The sequence below is a fragment of the Pleurodeles waltl genome, chromosome 3_2 (genome assembly GCF_031143425.1).
Source record: "Pleurodeles waltl isolate 20211129_DDA chromosome 3_2, aPleWal1.hap1.20221129, whole genome shotgun sequence".
Classification (NCBI taxonomy): domain Eukaryota; kingdom Metazoa; phylum Chordata; class Amphibia; order Caudata; family Salamandridae; genus Pleurodeles; species Pleurodeles waltl.
Genome location: NC_090441.1, coordinates 41552763 through 41567295, shown reverse-complemented (window position 1 = coordinate 41567295; position 14533 = coordinate 41552763). Strand labels below are relative to the sequence as shown.

General features: G+C 42.0%; 1 protein-coding gene across 3 annotated transcripts in view; it reads left to right on the top strand.

Annotated features, from left to right (window-relative positions):
* Positions 1-794: 794 nt before the first annotated feature.
* ANKFY1 (ankyrin repeat and FYVE domain containing 1) overlaps positions 795-14533 on the top strand; it is a 526918-nt gene continuing 513179 nt past the window's right edge. Inside the window, exon 1 of one of the 3 annotated variants that reach the window (XM_069226693.1) lies at positions 795-897. In XM_069226693.1, coding sequence (XP_069082794.1) covers positions 888-897 — 10 coding nt within the window. In that variant the 5' untranslated portion in view covers positions 795-887. Of the gene's footprint in view, positions 898-1446; positions 1516-3427; positions 3449-14533 lie in introns of those variants that run through there. The other 2 variants (XM_069226694.1, XM_069226695.1) reach the window with 2 other exon arrangements.

The following is a 14533-nucleotide window of genomic DNA, read 5'->3' as shown; positions in this document are numbered from 1 at the left end:
TCAGGGAGCAAGGGAATGGACTGAGCTAAGGTGACAGGGCAGAGAGTGGTGATGTCAAGGGCGCCTGCGTAGTAGGACTGGGTGGTGTGTGTGAAGGGGAGGAGGGTGTATGGAGGTGCACACTTAAGATTTTAAAAGGGGGTTGGTTTCAGGAAATAAAATTGTATTAATGAGGTTTATTTAGTTTTGTAAGGCACTTTGCCTAGGGAATTTGTGTTGATTTGGGTTTTTCTATGCCCCATCTATTAACGCTCCATGTTACTCTTAGAATAGTGTGGTTGACTTATTGGGAGTAGTCTTGCCCAACGCAAAATCTGGTTAATTACAGTGTATTTGTTATGTAATAATTGGGAGATGTTTATACAATATGTTGAATGGGAAGAATATGTTCACCAAATGAAATGGCAAGTTCTGCCTGCAAATAAGATGCTGGCAGAATAAAATAATAAATCCAGCAAACAAATAATAAGCTGCTGCCGAGTAAGATGTGGACTTCACTCTTTCAATAAGCTGGAAAATAAGATGTTAACTTCTTCATGGCCTCCGGGTGGTGCTATGCACATATATGTGTGTCTCGCAAACTTTATGTTTCAGTTTGTAAAATATTTAGGGCCATATGTACAAACACATTTTCCCATAGACACAGAATAGGTAAAACAGTTTGGTACATCTGGCCCTTAGTCCTGCATCGAACAGCGTGCTCTAACTTGTGTCGTGGAGCATTGTGCACCTGCAGTAACCCCTCCGGAACCTAGTATACTCTACACATCCCCTGGAGTTTTACTCCGACCCATTCTAATCTCGCATCTCGCGAGACCCGCTTCTCCTCTCGCTGCGGGCTGTAGGATGCCCCCTCACAGCTCTCGCGAGATCAGCCCGGACCCATCATGGCGGAAGGTACTGCTTGTTTGCTCAGAGAGCGCCAGGGTTTGGTTTCAAGGGGTGGTGGGAGGGTGCCTGCTGTCTGTACATGCACCCAACCCCCTTGGGTCACACGTGTATGGTTCCCGGGTAGGGAAGCTAGATTAAAGGCATACCACCCCTTCTTCATTGCTCTGGTCCACGCCCTGCTGAGGCTGGAGCCGGCTAACCTGTCACCTCTTAAATAGTGGTGCTGAAAATTTGTTATCGATGCGTCTTGTGCTTGCATCCTTTTTTTCCCAGCAAAATAACCACTTTGCCTTCAGCTAAATATTATATCTAAGCCTGCTATTGACAAACCCTTGAGTTTCAGTAGATGATAGTATGACTTTACTCTTCGATATCCGCATCGCGATACTTATGTTGGAAAACCCAAGAGGCAGATTTTCTTTTTTTCATTGAATAGTAGTGCGGGTTATCTTAGAAATTGAAGAATAACCTGTTAAATATGACAACATTTGTGACTTGTACGGGAGGCGTGTTTTTTGTGTAAGAAATGGGCATTTGTGGATTTGAAACTCACATAGGTGTTGGGTTAAGCCTGGCTCGGCAATGACAGACAACTTACCAACACTCACAGACCGGATCCTCTGTGTAAGTGCTGCGTCGAGGTTGCTCATGCACATACCAGACAATGTAAAGAACCCCTAAGTTTTAATCGATGAATCTTGTAAATGTCCCCATCGCAAACTTTATTTCTGTAGTAGTACATGATAAAAGCTTGTGTAACGTATTGTTCTGCTTGCCTGGTTAAAAAATAGAGCCCCTAAAGGCCAGTGGCCCGAGTTACGCCCTTCCCAGTGACTTTTCTCATTACCATGATTACGTTGTCAAGAAGAACCGGGGGTCCAACTCAGCTTTATATTTTTACGCTTTGTAAATTCCTCTCGTTTATAACTCAACGTTTCTATTGCAATTAATCACATTATGGATGAGGTAAACTGTTTAAAAAAAGAAGCGCAGTCGAACCGTGCACATGCGGTTGAAGTATAAAGTACATGATTATCTAAAAAGCGTTCTTAAGTCTTGCAAAAAGGCGACATTCCAGAGTGTTGCAGCCCTTGTAAAATAAGCAAAGAAAGCCCCTCGTTTGAGCTACTAAATGATTCAGTACTTTTGGTTAAAATGAGCGAAGGTAAAACAAATCTACTTCTCGCTGTTAGACTTCACCCAAATTACTATTGTGTGTATCGATTCGATGGTGAAAGGGAAATCTGTTAGTAAAGGACTACAGGGGGGCTCTGTTAACATAATTTTGAGTTTGTATGTTTTTACTGCGCACTGCAGTCAGTTTTTCCATTTCTTCTCACACTGGTTTATTTGGTGCCAGAGACATGAACTAAAGATTTATTTTTGGCATTCCCTTGTAATAATTTATACCATCTAGTGTTTGTAGCCCTATGGAAATCCACATCGTGTGCCTTCTAAGTGCCCTTTTCTTAGATGGGCTTGCCTCATCGGTGTAAATTCCTTCCAGAGGAGAAGTGGAAACGGCTGCTGTCAGGTGTGGGCAAAAATACCACTCGCGTAATGTATATTAGCTATATGAGAATTTCAGATGCTACTCCCGGGTTTTGTAATGTTGTGAGACGTGCAGGTTTATGTAGTATGCAGTTCAGCCAATTAGATTCCATTGACGTAATAGTAGAATATACATTCAAACACATCACCTTTCCAATTAGCGATACTGGCCAAATGCAGAGGACCCTTGTAGAACTTGGATGCGTAACTGATGTATTTTCCTCCTTTCGAGCCATGAAACTTTTTGTATTCCTAGGCTTTCCACTTTCTTTAATAACTTTCCAATGGTGACCTTTTTTTGCAGCGCTGTAGCCCATTGCTTTAATATATATATATATATATATATATATATATATATATATATATATGTTTGGAAAGTTTTTTTAAGTCAACATTGTGCTGTTACCAAGGAGATTGCAATTAAGGAGACATTTTTGTTGCCACTGTTTAAATCTGTGTGCTTAAAAAAATATTTATTTAAATAACTAGTTTGCCTCATGCTTCTTATATGTAACCTTTTATGCCGCTCCATAAATTAGTCATGCACTATTCATTACAGTTAATGTGGTGAAGTCTTGCTGCTGTTTTCTGCATCTTTGACGCGCAGCGCTCTGGTGTCCTATAATAGGCTGTCATATATACACTGCGGAGCACTTGTACCAAGATTTCCATCTTTGAATGTCCCCACACTTGTAAATTTGGGTAACCTACCCCTTTCTTTTTGTGCTTTTTACAATTTACCCCAAGCGGAAGTCTTATGGTTCCCCCCTTTCTATGTCTTGGACAGGTCTCGTTTGCTGCTCTGAATCCAACGGGAAACAATACGTTCAGACACGTGATTCAATCGGAAACGAAAGTTTAAAAGTGCAGTGTTAGAAATGCTGTCGAGTCATCTTCCCAGCCGAAAAGAAACGGAGGGTGTAATATGAGGCGTTCCTACTCTTGTCATTCCCAATTCATTAAGCGTGTTTCTACGATACTTTAATTGGTTAATAATATAATTACGGTACGGTTTAATTAGAAGTGGCTACCTCCTCTCTAGTACCCCCCCACACTTTTACACACATTTTCCTTTAGTTAAATTGCTTTACGGTTCCTACGCAGCCTTTGTACATCTGTATTTTCCAATTCCCTAAAGTGATTAGGGTTCGGCCTCTGCTGCTTTCTTTTACAGCTTTTTAACTGTACACGAGGATGGGGCCGATGCAAAAGCTGTGTTCATCTCAGCAGTTCTTGAGGGGCGTTCCCCGTGGTTTTAATGAAACCAGATGTGTATATTTGCTTGAGAAAACCCGATTGTGCAATTTGTAGATTTCATTCTTTAAAAAATGCAATTCTCTATGGGCTTTTTATTTTATTATTATTATTAACTAGAATCAATAACCCATGTAGAATACTTTTGAAATACTGCACATTAGGTAACTGATGTGCACCAAATACAAACACAATTTTAGCTGGCACCACACGAACAATGACGAAATAAATAAAAAATTTAACTCATTTTGTTATTTGAAGTTTTAAGTCGTGCGATTGTTTTTTTTTTTTTTAATATTTAATTATTTGCCGTAGATATCGTTAAAATATTTGGGCTGCATGGCTTTACTTTTTAATCACTGGTTTAAAAATGCTCTTTCATAAACTGAAGCACATGACCCGCAAGGGGATCATTTACAGCATAATGCTCTCATTAAATATTTATGCATTTAGATATCTATAACTCCCTGAAAAAATTCACAGGAATCAATCCTGTGTCTTATATTGCGGATGAATACAGAGACGATAATGTAATTACAATCAGTTGGTCTCTGTTAAATCGAGGGGTAATGTAGGGGCTTCCATGAACAACAAGAAACACATATATATTAAACATGTTAGTTGTACATATTTTCATGCATGGATTCGCTGAGACACAAGTGTATACTCCTCTTAATACCACTGTAGTGCAGGGTATGTCTCACTCTTGGCTATCTAAATAGAAGCGGTGGAATGTGTGTCGACGCTTCAGTCTCGTGTTGTATGAATATGCAAGACTACCTCAAGACTAAGAGTAGTAGATAGTTAATGTAGAGGACCCTGAAAAGGTTCTTCCACTGGGAGGAGGATCAGAAAGAGTTTAATTATTATCATATTTGTGGTGTTAAACAAGGAAATATTGCCAGACTTCTTTGGGAGCTGGACTTTGTGAATTACTTTTAAAATATTTCACCTCAGCATGGACCCGTGACTGCAGTGTGGGACTGCAGATTTAATCTGACAGACTACAGCATGCCTAGGACATACAACACATTTGCTGTTTTTGACGATTGACTAGGAGCCACGCTGTCATCTGGCTGAATATCCAGCACTCAAATTTTGTTTCACAAGCAGCATCTGGCTGCTCATTTTTTATTTTATTTTTATTTTTGAGTGGATTCCACTTTTCTATTTACAAATATCTCCAAATCTTTTGAGGTGAGCACCTTAATAATCATGCTCTGGCTCTAACAATTAAAATTTGTTGATAAACTGTGCAATACGTGTTTTTATTATACAAATGATGTGGAAAGTCTAACTTTGAAACTGCATCTTGCACAATAAATGTACCTCTGAGTTTTGAATATGTATAAACTTCAGAATTGAAGTGTGGCAATTTTAAATTAAGAATTTAGCTGCCTCAAATTTGTGTAATAGTGGGTTGAGCATGAGCAGGTTGCTTGGTATCTGAAGCAACTAGTACCAATCAATCAATAAATTTGTTGATCGCGCTACTCACCCGGTAGGGTCTCAAGACGCAGGGGTCAGGGGGGTGCTACTGCTCGAAGAGCCAGGTCTTGAGGTGCTTTCTGAAGGACAGGAGGTCCTGGGTCTTGCGTAGGTTGATGGAGAGGGAGTTCCAGGTTTTGGCGGCGAGGTGGGAGAAGGACCTGCCGCCGGGTGTGGTGTGGTGAATGCGAGGGACTGTTACGAGGTCGGCGGAGCAGAGCTGGCGTGTCGGACTGTGGAAGTTAAGTCAATCGTTGAGGTAGGCTAGTCTAGTGTCGTGGTGGGCTTTGTGAGCGTGGATTAGGATTTTGAAGACAATCCTTTTTTTGACGGGTAGCCAGTGTGGGGTTCTGAGGTGGGCGGAGATGTGTTTGTGGTGAGGGAGGTTGAGGATGAGACATGCTGAGGTGTTCTGGATGTGCTGGAGTTTTCTCTGGAGCTTGGCCGTAGTTCCCGCGTAGAGGGCGTTGCCGTAGTCCAGTCTTCTGCTGACAAGGGCGTGCATGACCGTTCTTCTGGTTTCTACTGGAATCCACCTGAAGGTCTAGCGGAGCATACAAAGGGTGTCGAAGCATGAGGACGAGATGGCGTTGACTTGCTGGGTCATGGAGAGAGAAGAGTCTAGTATGAAGCTGAGATTGCGTGCGTGGGTGGTGGGTGTCGGGGGCGTCCCCAGGGTGGCCGACCACCAGGAGTCATCCCATGTTGACTTGTTGGGTCTGAAGATGATCTTGTTTTGTTTCTGAGTTCAGCTTGAGGTGGCTTGCTGTCATCCAGTTAGCAATGGCGAGAAGTCCGGTGTGGAGGTTGTTCTTGGCGGTTGCGGGGTTCCTCGTGAGGGAGAGGATGAGCTGGGTGTCATCAGCGTAGGAAATGATGTTGAGGCCATGGGGTCGGACGATGCTGGCGAGCAGAGCCATGTAGATATTGAAGAGGGTGGGACTGAGTGAGGATCCCTGGGGGACTCAGCATATGGTCGTGGTGGCCTTTGACCGGAACGGGGGGAGGCAAACTCTTTGTGTTCTTTCGGAGAGGAAGGGGGTGAGCCAGTCCAGGGCTTTGTGGTGAATTCCGGCGTCGAAGAGGCGTGTGCGAAGGGTTTGGTGGCATACAGTGTCGAAGACTGTGGAAAGGTCGAAGGATGAAGGCAACATTTTCACCTTTGTCAAGCCCGGTCCTGATGTCGTCGGTGAAGGCGGTCTCGGTGCTGTCGTTTTTGCAGAATCCAGACTGGGAGACATTGAGTATGCTGTTGTCCTCCAGGAAGCGGGAAAGTTGGTTGTTGGCTATCTTCTCTATGACCTTCGCGGGGAAGGGGAGTAGAGAGATAGGTCTGTAGTTTGTGAGGTCTTCGGGGTCGGCTTTTGGTTTTTTGAGCAAGGATTTGACTTCAGCGTGTTTCCAACTTTCCGGAAAAGTGGCGGTCTCAAAAAAGCTGTTGATGATGGACCGGAGCTGGGGAGCGATGATTTGGCTGGCCTTGTTGAAGACGTGGTGAGGGCAGAGGTCTGTTGGAGAGCCTGGGTGGATGGTGCTCATGGGTTTGGTGGTTTCTTCATCGTTGGTGGGGGTCCAGGTGCTCAGTACGTTGGTGCGGCAGGGTGCAAGGGGATTGACTGTGTCAGTGGTGGGGGACAGCGTTGCAAAGCTTCAATGTATGTCTGCGATCTTGCGGTGGAAGTAGATGGAGAGGGAGTCACAGAAGTCTTGTGAGTGGGGAGGGTCGATGGAGCAGGATTTGGGTTTGGTGAGTTCCTTGATGATGTTGAATAGTTCCTTGCTGTTGTGTGCTTTGTTGTCTATCCGCTCTTTGTAGAAGGATCTTTTAGTGGTCCGGATGAGCTGGTGGTGTTTGCGCATGGCTGATTTGAGGGTGGTGAAGTTGCCCACTGATCTTGGTGCCAGGTTTTCTCAGCTTTCCTGTTGATGCGGGTGTTGTTGGTTTTCTTGAGTGGAGCGAGGGTGTTGGCGCAGTCGTCGAGCCATTGTTAGAGGTTGAGGGCGGCGGTGTTGGGGTCGTTGGTTTTGGGCGGTGGGGATTGGGCAAGGTTGGAGATCAGCTGTTTCTTGGAGATCTCGTTCCACTTGTGGTGAGGCATCGGATGTTGTTGGTGGTGGGCTTCAGGAAGAAAAAGTGAGCGCAGTGGTGGTCAGTCCAATGGAGTTCGATGGTGTGAGTGAAGGTGATGTGGCTGCTGGAGGAGAATATGGCGTCAAGCGTGTGCTCTGCTGAGTGGGTGGACGAGGTGACCAGTTGCTTGAGGCTGAGGTTTGCGAGGTTGTCCAGCAGGGCAGTGGAGTTGCAGTCGCTGGTGCTCTCCAGGTGGAAATTTAGGTTGCCGAGGAGCAGGTAGTCCAGCGTGGCGCGTACCCACTATTATTTAGTTAGTTACACTCCTCACCCCACTTGAATCAGTCTTCTTATTTAATGTTGAGGTTAAATTTGAAAAAATATTTTTTCTTTCATCTCAGTACTGCCTAACACTTCTTCTTACATCTCTCCCCTCATGGTTAAAACTATACACATTTTTAAATGATGGGAGAAAATAATTTCTAGTGCCAATTGTATTACCATTACACTAGTACCTTTAGTGGAGTACACTCTTAACCATTAAGAAGGATTAACTTTTTTAGAAGCACTAGTTACATAATCTGATAACCAGTGCCAAAATGTATGCGCTATCGTTGACCACAAAACACATTTAATTTACATAATTTCATGCTTTTATCTGGTTTATAGTTCTGTTTATTTATATAATTTTACTGTTGATTAAATCTTTTTTTGTTTTCCTCCTCTATTGATTATTTTCACTATGTGGGTAAACATGTTCTATTAGTTATCCCTAGTTCTTTGAAACTTTTGTAAGTTAGTATGCTACTGTGATAGTTACCCACTCCTTTTAAAAATTGTATTATGGTAACATATATACTTTTTTATTAGAAATTGTAAGCTTACAGAATTCTTTTTTTGTCTCTTTTTTTCTGCATAGATAAAGCAGCTTGCAGAGCTGTTGCGAAGCACTTGGTGGCTGAATTTATTATTCAATAGAATCTCTTGTGTTCATGTTACATGATTCTCGTTGTGTATTGATGTCTTAATTTATCAAATTGGTCATTTAACCTTGATCTTTTTCAATTTGATAATGAGAATTACATTTATTTTTCATAGTCAATTATAATAAATACATTTTCATATTGATCAGATGGATCATGTAATTAGTACCTTTATATACATTTTATTCTTCTTTGAGGTTAGAAATGTGTTCTTTAAATTACTAATTCATGCACGTTTTAACAGTTACTGAGACCTAGGCAGCACCATTGTCTACTAGGTTGCGTGGCCGATTGCTTTTTTTGGTCTTGGCTAGACAGTGCATGTATTGTCTCGAAGAGACATGTGTTTAATCTGTGGGCTTCAGCCCACCCACAGGCTCTCCATTTGCTCGCTCTGTCGTCTGTCTGATAATCTTAGTCATTATTTGTCCCTGGCATGCACGGTCATGCCTCTTCTTGTGGTTAGTTCTCGCCCCCATTTTAAGGCCTACTATTTTCTTTGTTTTTCAGCACGCTTCACAGTGCTCCGCTTCGTCTCATCCCACCCGCCCTCAAGTCCCGTCCATGGATTACCTTCTTCCCCGTCACTGCTTTGCCCTTTATTGCGCTTTCCGTTTCCCCCACCTCCTCCCTCCTGTTGCTGCTTGTTTTCAATTTCAGTACTGAGCAGCACACAGTTATCGGAAGCAGTCATGTGGTCAGTGTTTTGTGTATGCCTAGAGGACCCTCCCTCCATCAGATTACTCGGAGAGCCCAGCTACCTGCAATCTCGCTTTCGTCTCCCAATTCTTTACCTTGAAAAGCGTGTCAGTCAAATAAATGACACACCCACTCCCCAGTGGGATCGGAATCATACCCTACAACAGCAGTGTCTTTCCCTGGCAAGACGAGCGCAGCATGTAAGCGTAACCAAATTCTCCTGAACCTCATCTTCTCTTTCCCCATTTTACTGTCACATGCTTCTTTGAAAGGGCCGACAATTGCGGCAGCTGGGACGTTTCCGTACTGTGTCGCATATAAAAACAAGCATTTGCAATGCAACAGGTCTCGCATTTCTCCAAGTTAGAGCTATTAGCAGTTGTAAACTCCCAACCGGACTTTTCTTGCCTCATTAAATGGAAAAAAAGAGCGCGATCGCGCTGCTACAGTTCACTCGTATTGAAAACTATCGGCAATTATCTACGTAATCGGCAAAAGTGCAATTAACTATGTAACAGGATCGATGTCATGCAAAGCGCTCGACTTCTGCCAAGCGAGACCGTACTGCGAGAAAAAGTAGTCCACAAACCAGACAGAAAACAGCGAGCCTCGTATGTTTTCAGTACTTGCCAGCTGCGCTCGAGGAGGGCTAACCACCGGAAAAGGCATGACATATGCATGCATTCCGCTAATGAAAGCAAGCAGATTTTAAAAGGCAAGCCCACGAACCAATGAACCACACTTACATGACATGGGTGGGGCTCTGGGCCCTTTTCTAACTACTGCAGCGTCTTGCAAGCGATACGCATGCACAAGCGCATGCCAGCGCAGGCTCGACCCTAAAAAGGCCAGTTATCTTGCCTCCTTTCTGTGTGTTACTAAGTTGTCCATCTTGAAAGTTAACAGAGATTGTTGGAAAACAAAAGGTGTGAACCACTAAAGAAATACCCCGACTTCAACTTGATATGACGTATTCTATGTACCTCTTTCAATGAAAAAAATAATTATAGATTTTTTAATAAAACATATATAACAAATGTAAAATGTTTTCGTCTTTCTGACTGTGATCTCTTATATGAATTATGTCTCAAAGCCCCTGGTTACAGAGACAAATAATGTGATGTGTGTTTTGATATTTTTAGGAACTGGTTTTATACTCCATTCCTATCTTTCTATTCTTTTCAGGACTCCTGTACATTGGTGATGGGCTATGTGCATTTCCCCACCAACGCCAATGAACAGCAGCATCTTTCCATGACCATACGCATAATGCAGACAAAGTTAGCGGCAAGCCGAGCTCAGCAGGGAAAGGGTACGGTATTTTAGCACACACATCGGGCAGGCGCTCTTATTTTTTGGGCAGTTAGCCTCCCTGAAATCTTTCTGATGGCAGTGTAATTTAAATATTGCTTCTTAAGCTTGTCAACACTGACGTCCCTTGCAAGGCTTTGCTTCTGCTGTCTCTGTACAAGGGACGAGCAACTGTGCAACCATTCCAAACACCTTTTGCTAGAATCATGGAAAATGTCTCTGCAACCAGAGATTAAAACCCGTGGGGCAGGCACGATTATCTCCGTGAAAGTTTCTCCATTCAAAGTTAATGTTTCACATTATTTAAGGTATGCAGAAAATTCAGTTGGGAGATCCATTGTCAACTACATGTGCAGGAGGTTTCGTGTTTTGTTTGTTCATAGGACTTAGGGACAGATACGAAACGTCTTTTAATTTTTAGTACATTTCTACGTAGAAAAGAGATTGTTTCCCATTGAACACCTACCCTACTTTGTATACAGTGGCAATGCAAGTAAATGTCCTATTGTCGTGGTCTATATATCAACGTTTTCACGCTGATCTCGTTTCCGGAAGAAGGAGACCTTCACAATTACACTTGGTATGTATTTAAACGCTATGCTATTCTTCAAGGGGACTAATATCTCCATAACGAAGGTAGTGGTAAAAATTCATAGCATGAACTACTTTAATGAACTACAATGGCCTCTTCATAAATCACCTCTCATCCTTTTTAATAGTTCCACCTTTTGTGCAATATATTCAGCCTGTTTACATAGCTTGTTAAACTCTCGGGTCTCAAGTTACTCTTTTTCTCTTACTCTTATGTTTCAGCTGCTCAGAACTGAATGACTCGAGTAAGCCTGGAGTTATTTAATCTATTATCATCTTGTTTGCTTTTCTCAGTCACCGGTTTACGATGGTTTCTATCTCTTTGTCTCCCTCGTTTCGGAACCTAGGTATTATCTTTGTCTCTTCCTTTTGTTTCTTCAGCCACATTGCCCACATTTGCGAATTTCAGTTATTCGGGGTATTCATTATATATAAAATATGGCCCTATCTTTCATTTTCTAGTGTTAAATTGTCATTCTCTCATACTGAACCTTGCTCCTTTTATTTAACTGATCTTCTTTCCTTCTTGCAGTAATCTCTTGAATCTGTTTTCAATTCTGCCTGGAGGCCAAACAATAGCCTAGAGTTACGCACATGTATTTCTGTCCTCTTGTCTCACATTGAAGGTTAAATTTTTCTGCCAGTTTTTATTTTTGCTTCCTTTGTACTGCGTAGAAATGTACTATGGCCCTTTTCTATCCCATCTATCTTTCCTTGTATCTTATTATGTGCTTCCAGAATCTTCTTTTCACTCTTCATCCCCTATACTAAAGAGCGCTTCTATTTCTTTGTGCACCAGGCCCCTAGAATATTGAAATTTCCTCCATTTCTCTTTGGTCTTCCTGCACCATCTCTTCTTTTCCTCCCACCGTTAAGAAGCACTTTCTCTCCACTGCATAGTTCTTCATGTTTTTATATAGTTTTGTACTTGATTATTTTGTAGTCATTTTTAAGTGTAATTAATGAAAAGCTTTTTGGCAAAAGAGTTATGTAAATAAAATAGACAATGTGACACATAACACAGTTTACGATATTAGAGAGTGTATGAGAAGGATTACAAATGTTCCTGCCAATCTGCTACTACTGGCTTAAGCCTGCCACATGCTGAGGCCAGTAAGTTAGTCTGCAATAGTTTTTAGGTCCCGCCTCCAGAGAACTTGGTGTCTTTTTTCGACACCTATTGTGGAACATACTAAAACTTACAGTGGGCTTTGTGCCAGCACCTTTTTTCTTTTAGCGTGTTTTCAGCATTGTTTAGCATCTATCTCCAATAGAGTTCATATGATTGTGGTCTCTCCCTTCTACTCTGGTTCCCCTTTAATATACCCACCCCCCTCACATGCTCCATATTGCTCCCTCCTTTCCACACCCACAATTCATACATTATTCCCCCTACCCTGGCTTTTTTTCAATATCTTGGAACACAAAAATAAACAAATGAATTGTGACCACAATGTCATCTTATATGTGTGCTCATGCGTCATCACGCTTGGCTACCATAGCGTCAGGATGCATATTCGTGCATGCATATGTACATATCGGCGTGCCTTTTTTCATTTTTTTCCATTTTAGTTAATGCTGCAAGACACTGGCAAAGTCGTTAAGATAAAAAAGACATGATCTGTTGGCTTTGGCAATGCTTGTTTTACTTTCAGCCATACTGTACAACATGGCAAAGGAAACATTGGCAAAGCCAAATAGCTCTACTAATTGGCCTTTTAATGTTTTTTAAGCCGTCTTGTACATCTGCATGGCTGCTGCGTAGCATGGTTGTAAGTAAATAAAAAAAAAAAAGCCATGACGCTGCCAGCGTTGACTGCGTCATGGCACTTTTTTTTTTTTACACTTTCAGCCACACTACACAGCAGTTGGGCTGCTGTACAACATGGCTAAAAACATTGACAACACCAAGAGCTCTCACATAGGCAAGACCCATTGGTTTTGTCAATGCTTGTCTTGCGTCTGTTTCCATCCTGTTTGTAGTGCATATTTACTGGATGTAGAGCAAGTGGATTACCAGGCACTCAAGAATAATGACGGTGCATCTGCACAGCACCACAAATGTTTCATCACCCAGTTAATATTTCCGTGGAGAGAGCAACCATGCATGTGGTTGACAGACAAGTTGTGTCCCGACATCTCTCAAGAACCCGGTAAACTCTTTCGTTTGACCAGTCAATTTTGATTTGGTCTAATGGCAGAATGGAGTTTTTGGAGTAAATGATTATTCACTGGAAGACTGCAGTTGTCTTCTTCAGTTGCCCCATAAACGTATAATTCACTGAAAAACTCTGAGAGACCTTGCATTGACACTTCTGGGTAGATCAATGTCATTGTTTGCATATATGGTACAACACTAAATACCTTTTGTGAAATGTTTCGAAACTGTCATTGTTACCAACCTGGCAGCTCCAACATGTTGTCTGTTCTGAGTGTGAAAAATGACTTGTCAAGTTTTTTTCATTTTGGCCTAACGTTTTTGTTACCTTTCATGTTTTTCAAAAGGAATTTGTAGTTCCCTACTAGGGCAAGTAGCTGTTCAATGTGGCTTTATTTGGTGATGTTCATCTCCTTTTGCAAGTTCCCTCTAAAGCTTGAACCACTTCCAAGCTTATCTATCGTGGATGCACATTCTTTTGGATGTCATTGGTATGTTGCTGTTTTTAGGGATTGATTAGATTCAAGCTTGGTAAGTAGCAACAGGAGGTATTTTTGTTGGTGCTGCAGAACTATGTTGCATGCATTGTTTGGGGTTGTCAGACATATACAAAAATCTGTTAAGTGGCCAAGTAAATTTTTTCCTGAAATAGAATGTCTGAAGTGACACAAGGCGCAATTCACACAACATTTTGCACATATAAGTGTCATTATGTATGCATTAAGTAGAACCCCTGCTCCGAAATCCCAGCTCCTGACTGACAAAATCTTGATCAGGTCAGATTGTCTTGCAAAGGTTCTACAGATAACTGCAGAGGTTCTGCGTATTTGCTTATTTATCCTCATGAGAAATGACTAAGGAGTCGGGAAATTGATATTCCCGTGGGAGGGGACTATGCAAAAGTGGTGGATATGCAATTTTTTTTAATTTTGTGCAGCCATGGAAACATTTGCAACTGCCAATTTTCTGCTCTGCAGAGTAGTGTTGTAGAGATACAGACACATTACTTGAAATCTGGGCACATTTTAGATTTCCCTATTCTGTACCTGGGACGTTTATGAATGGGGACAACGTTGACAGTATCTGAAAAACATAGTTATGAAAAAGCCATGTGCAGCTTACTGTCAGTGATAACTGATAATGTTTCGATTATTTAGAGTACATCCTGCTCTTCAATATGTGATTCCCACCAGCAAGTTGGCATAAAATATGGACTGCCATTCCCAGTATCCTTCTGATAATACCAGACCAGGCAAAAGAAGATTTGTGGGATGGCATGACAAGAAAGAGAAGGACAAGGAGTAATGAGTATTACTGTTAGCTTTCTGGATATCACCTTCACGCCCTTGTTCTCATCCTGATCAGAACTTAAGAATACCAGTCCTCAGTAACATTTGGACTGCAGCAGTAAGTGACTTTAAGAACAGAATTGTTTTTAGACAGGATGAAACTAAGAAGCCCCCACTCCAAAGTTTCTCCATCATTCTCCAAACCCAGAAGCCTGTAATCTTCTGCAAATATATTGATGAGGCCCAG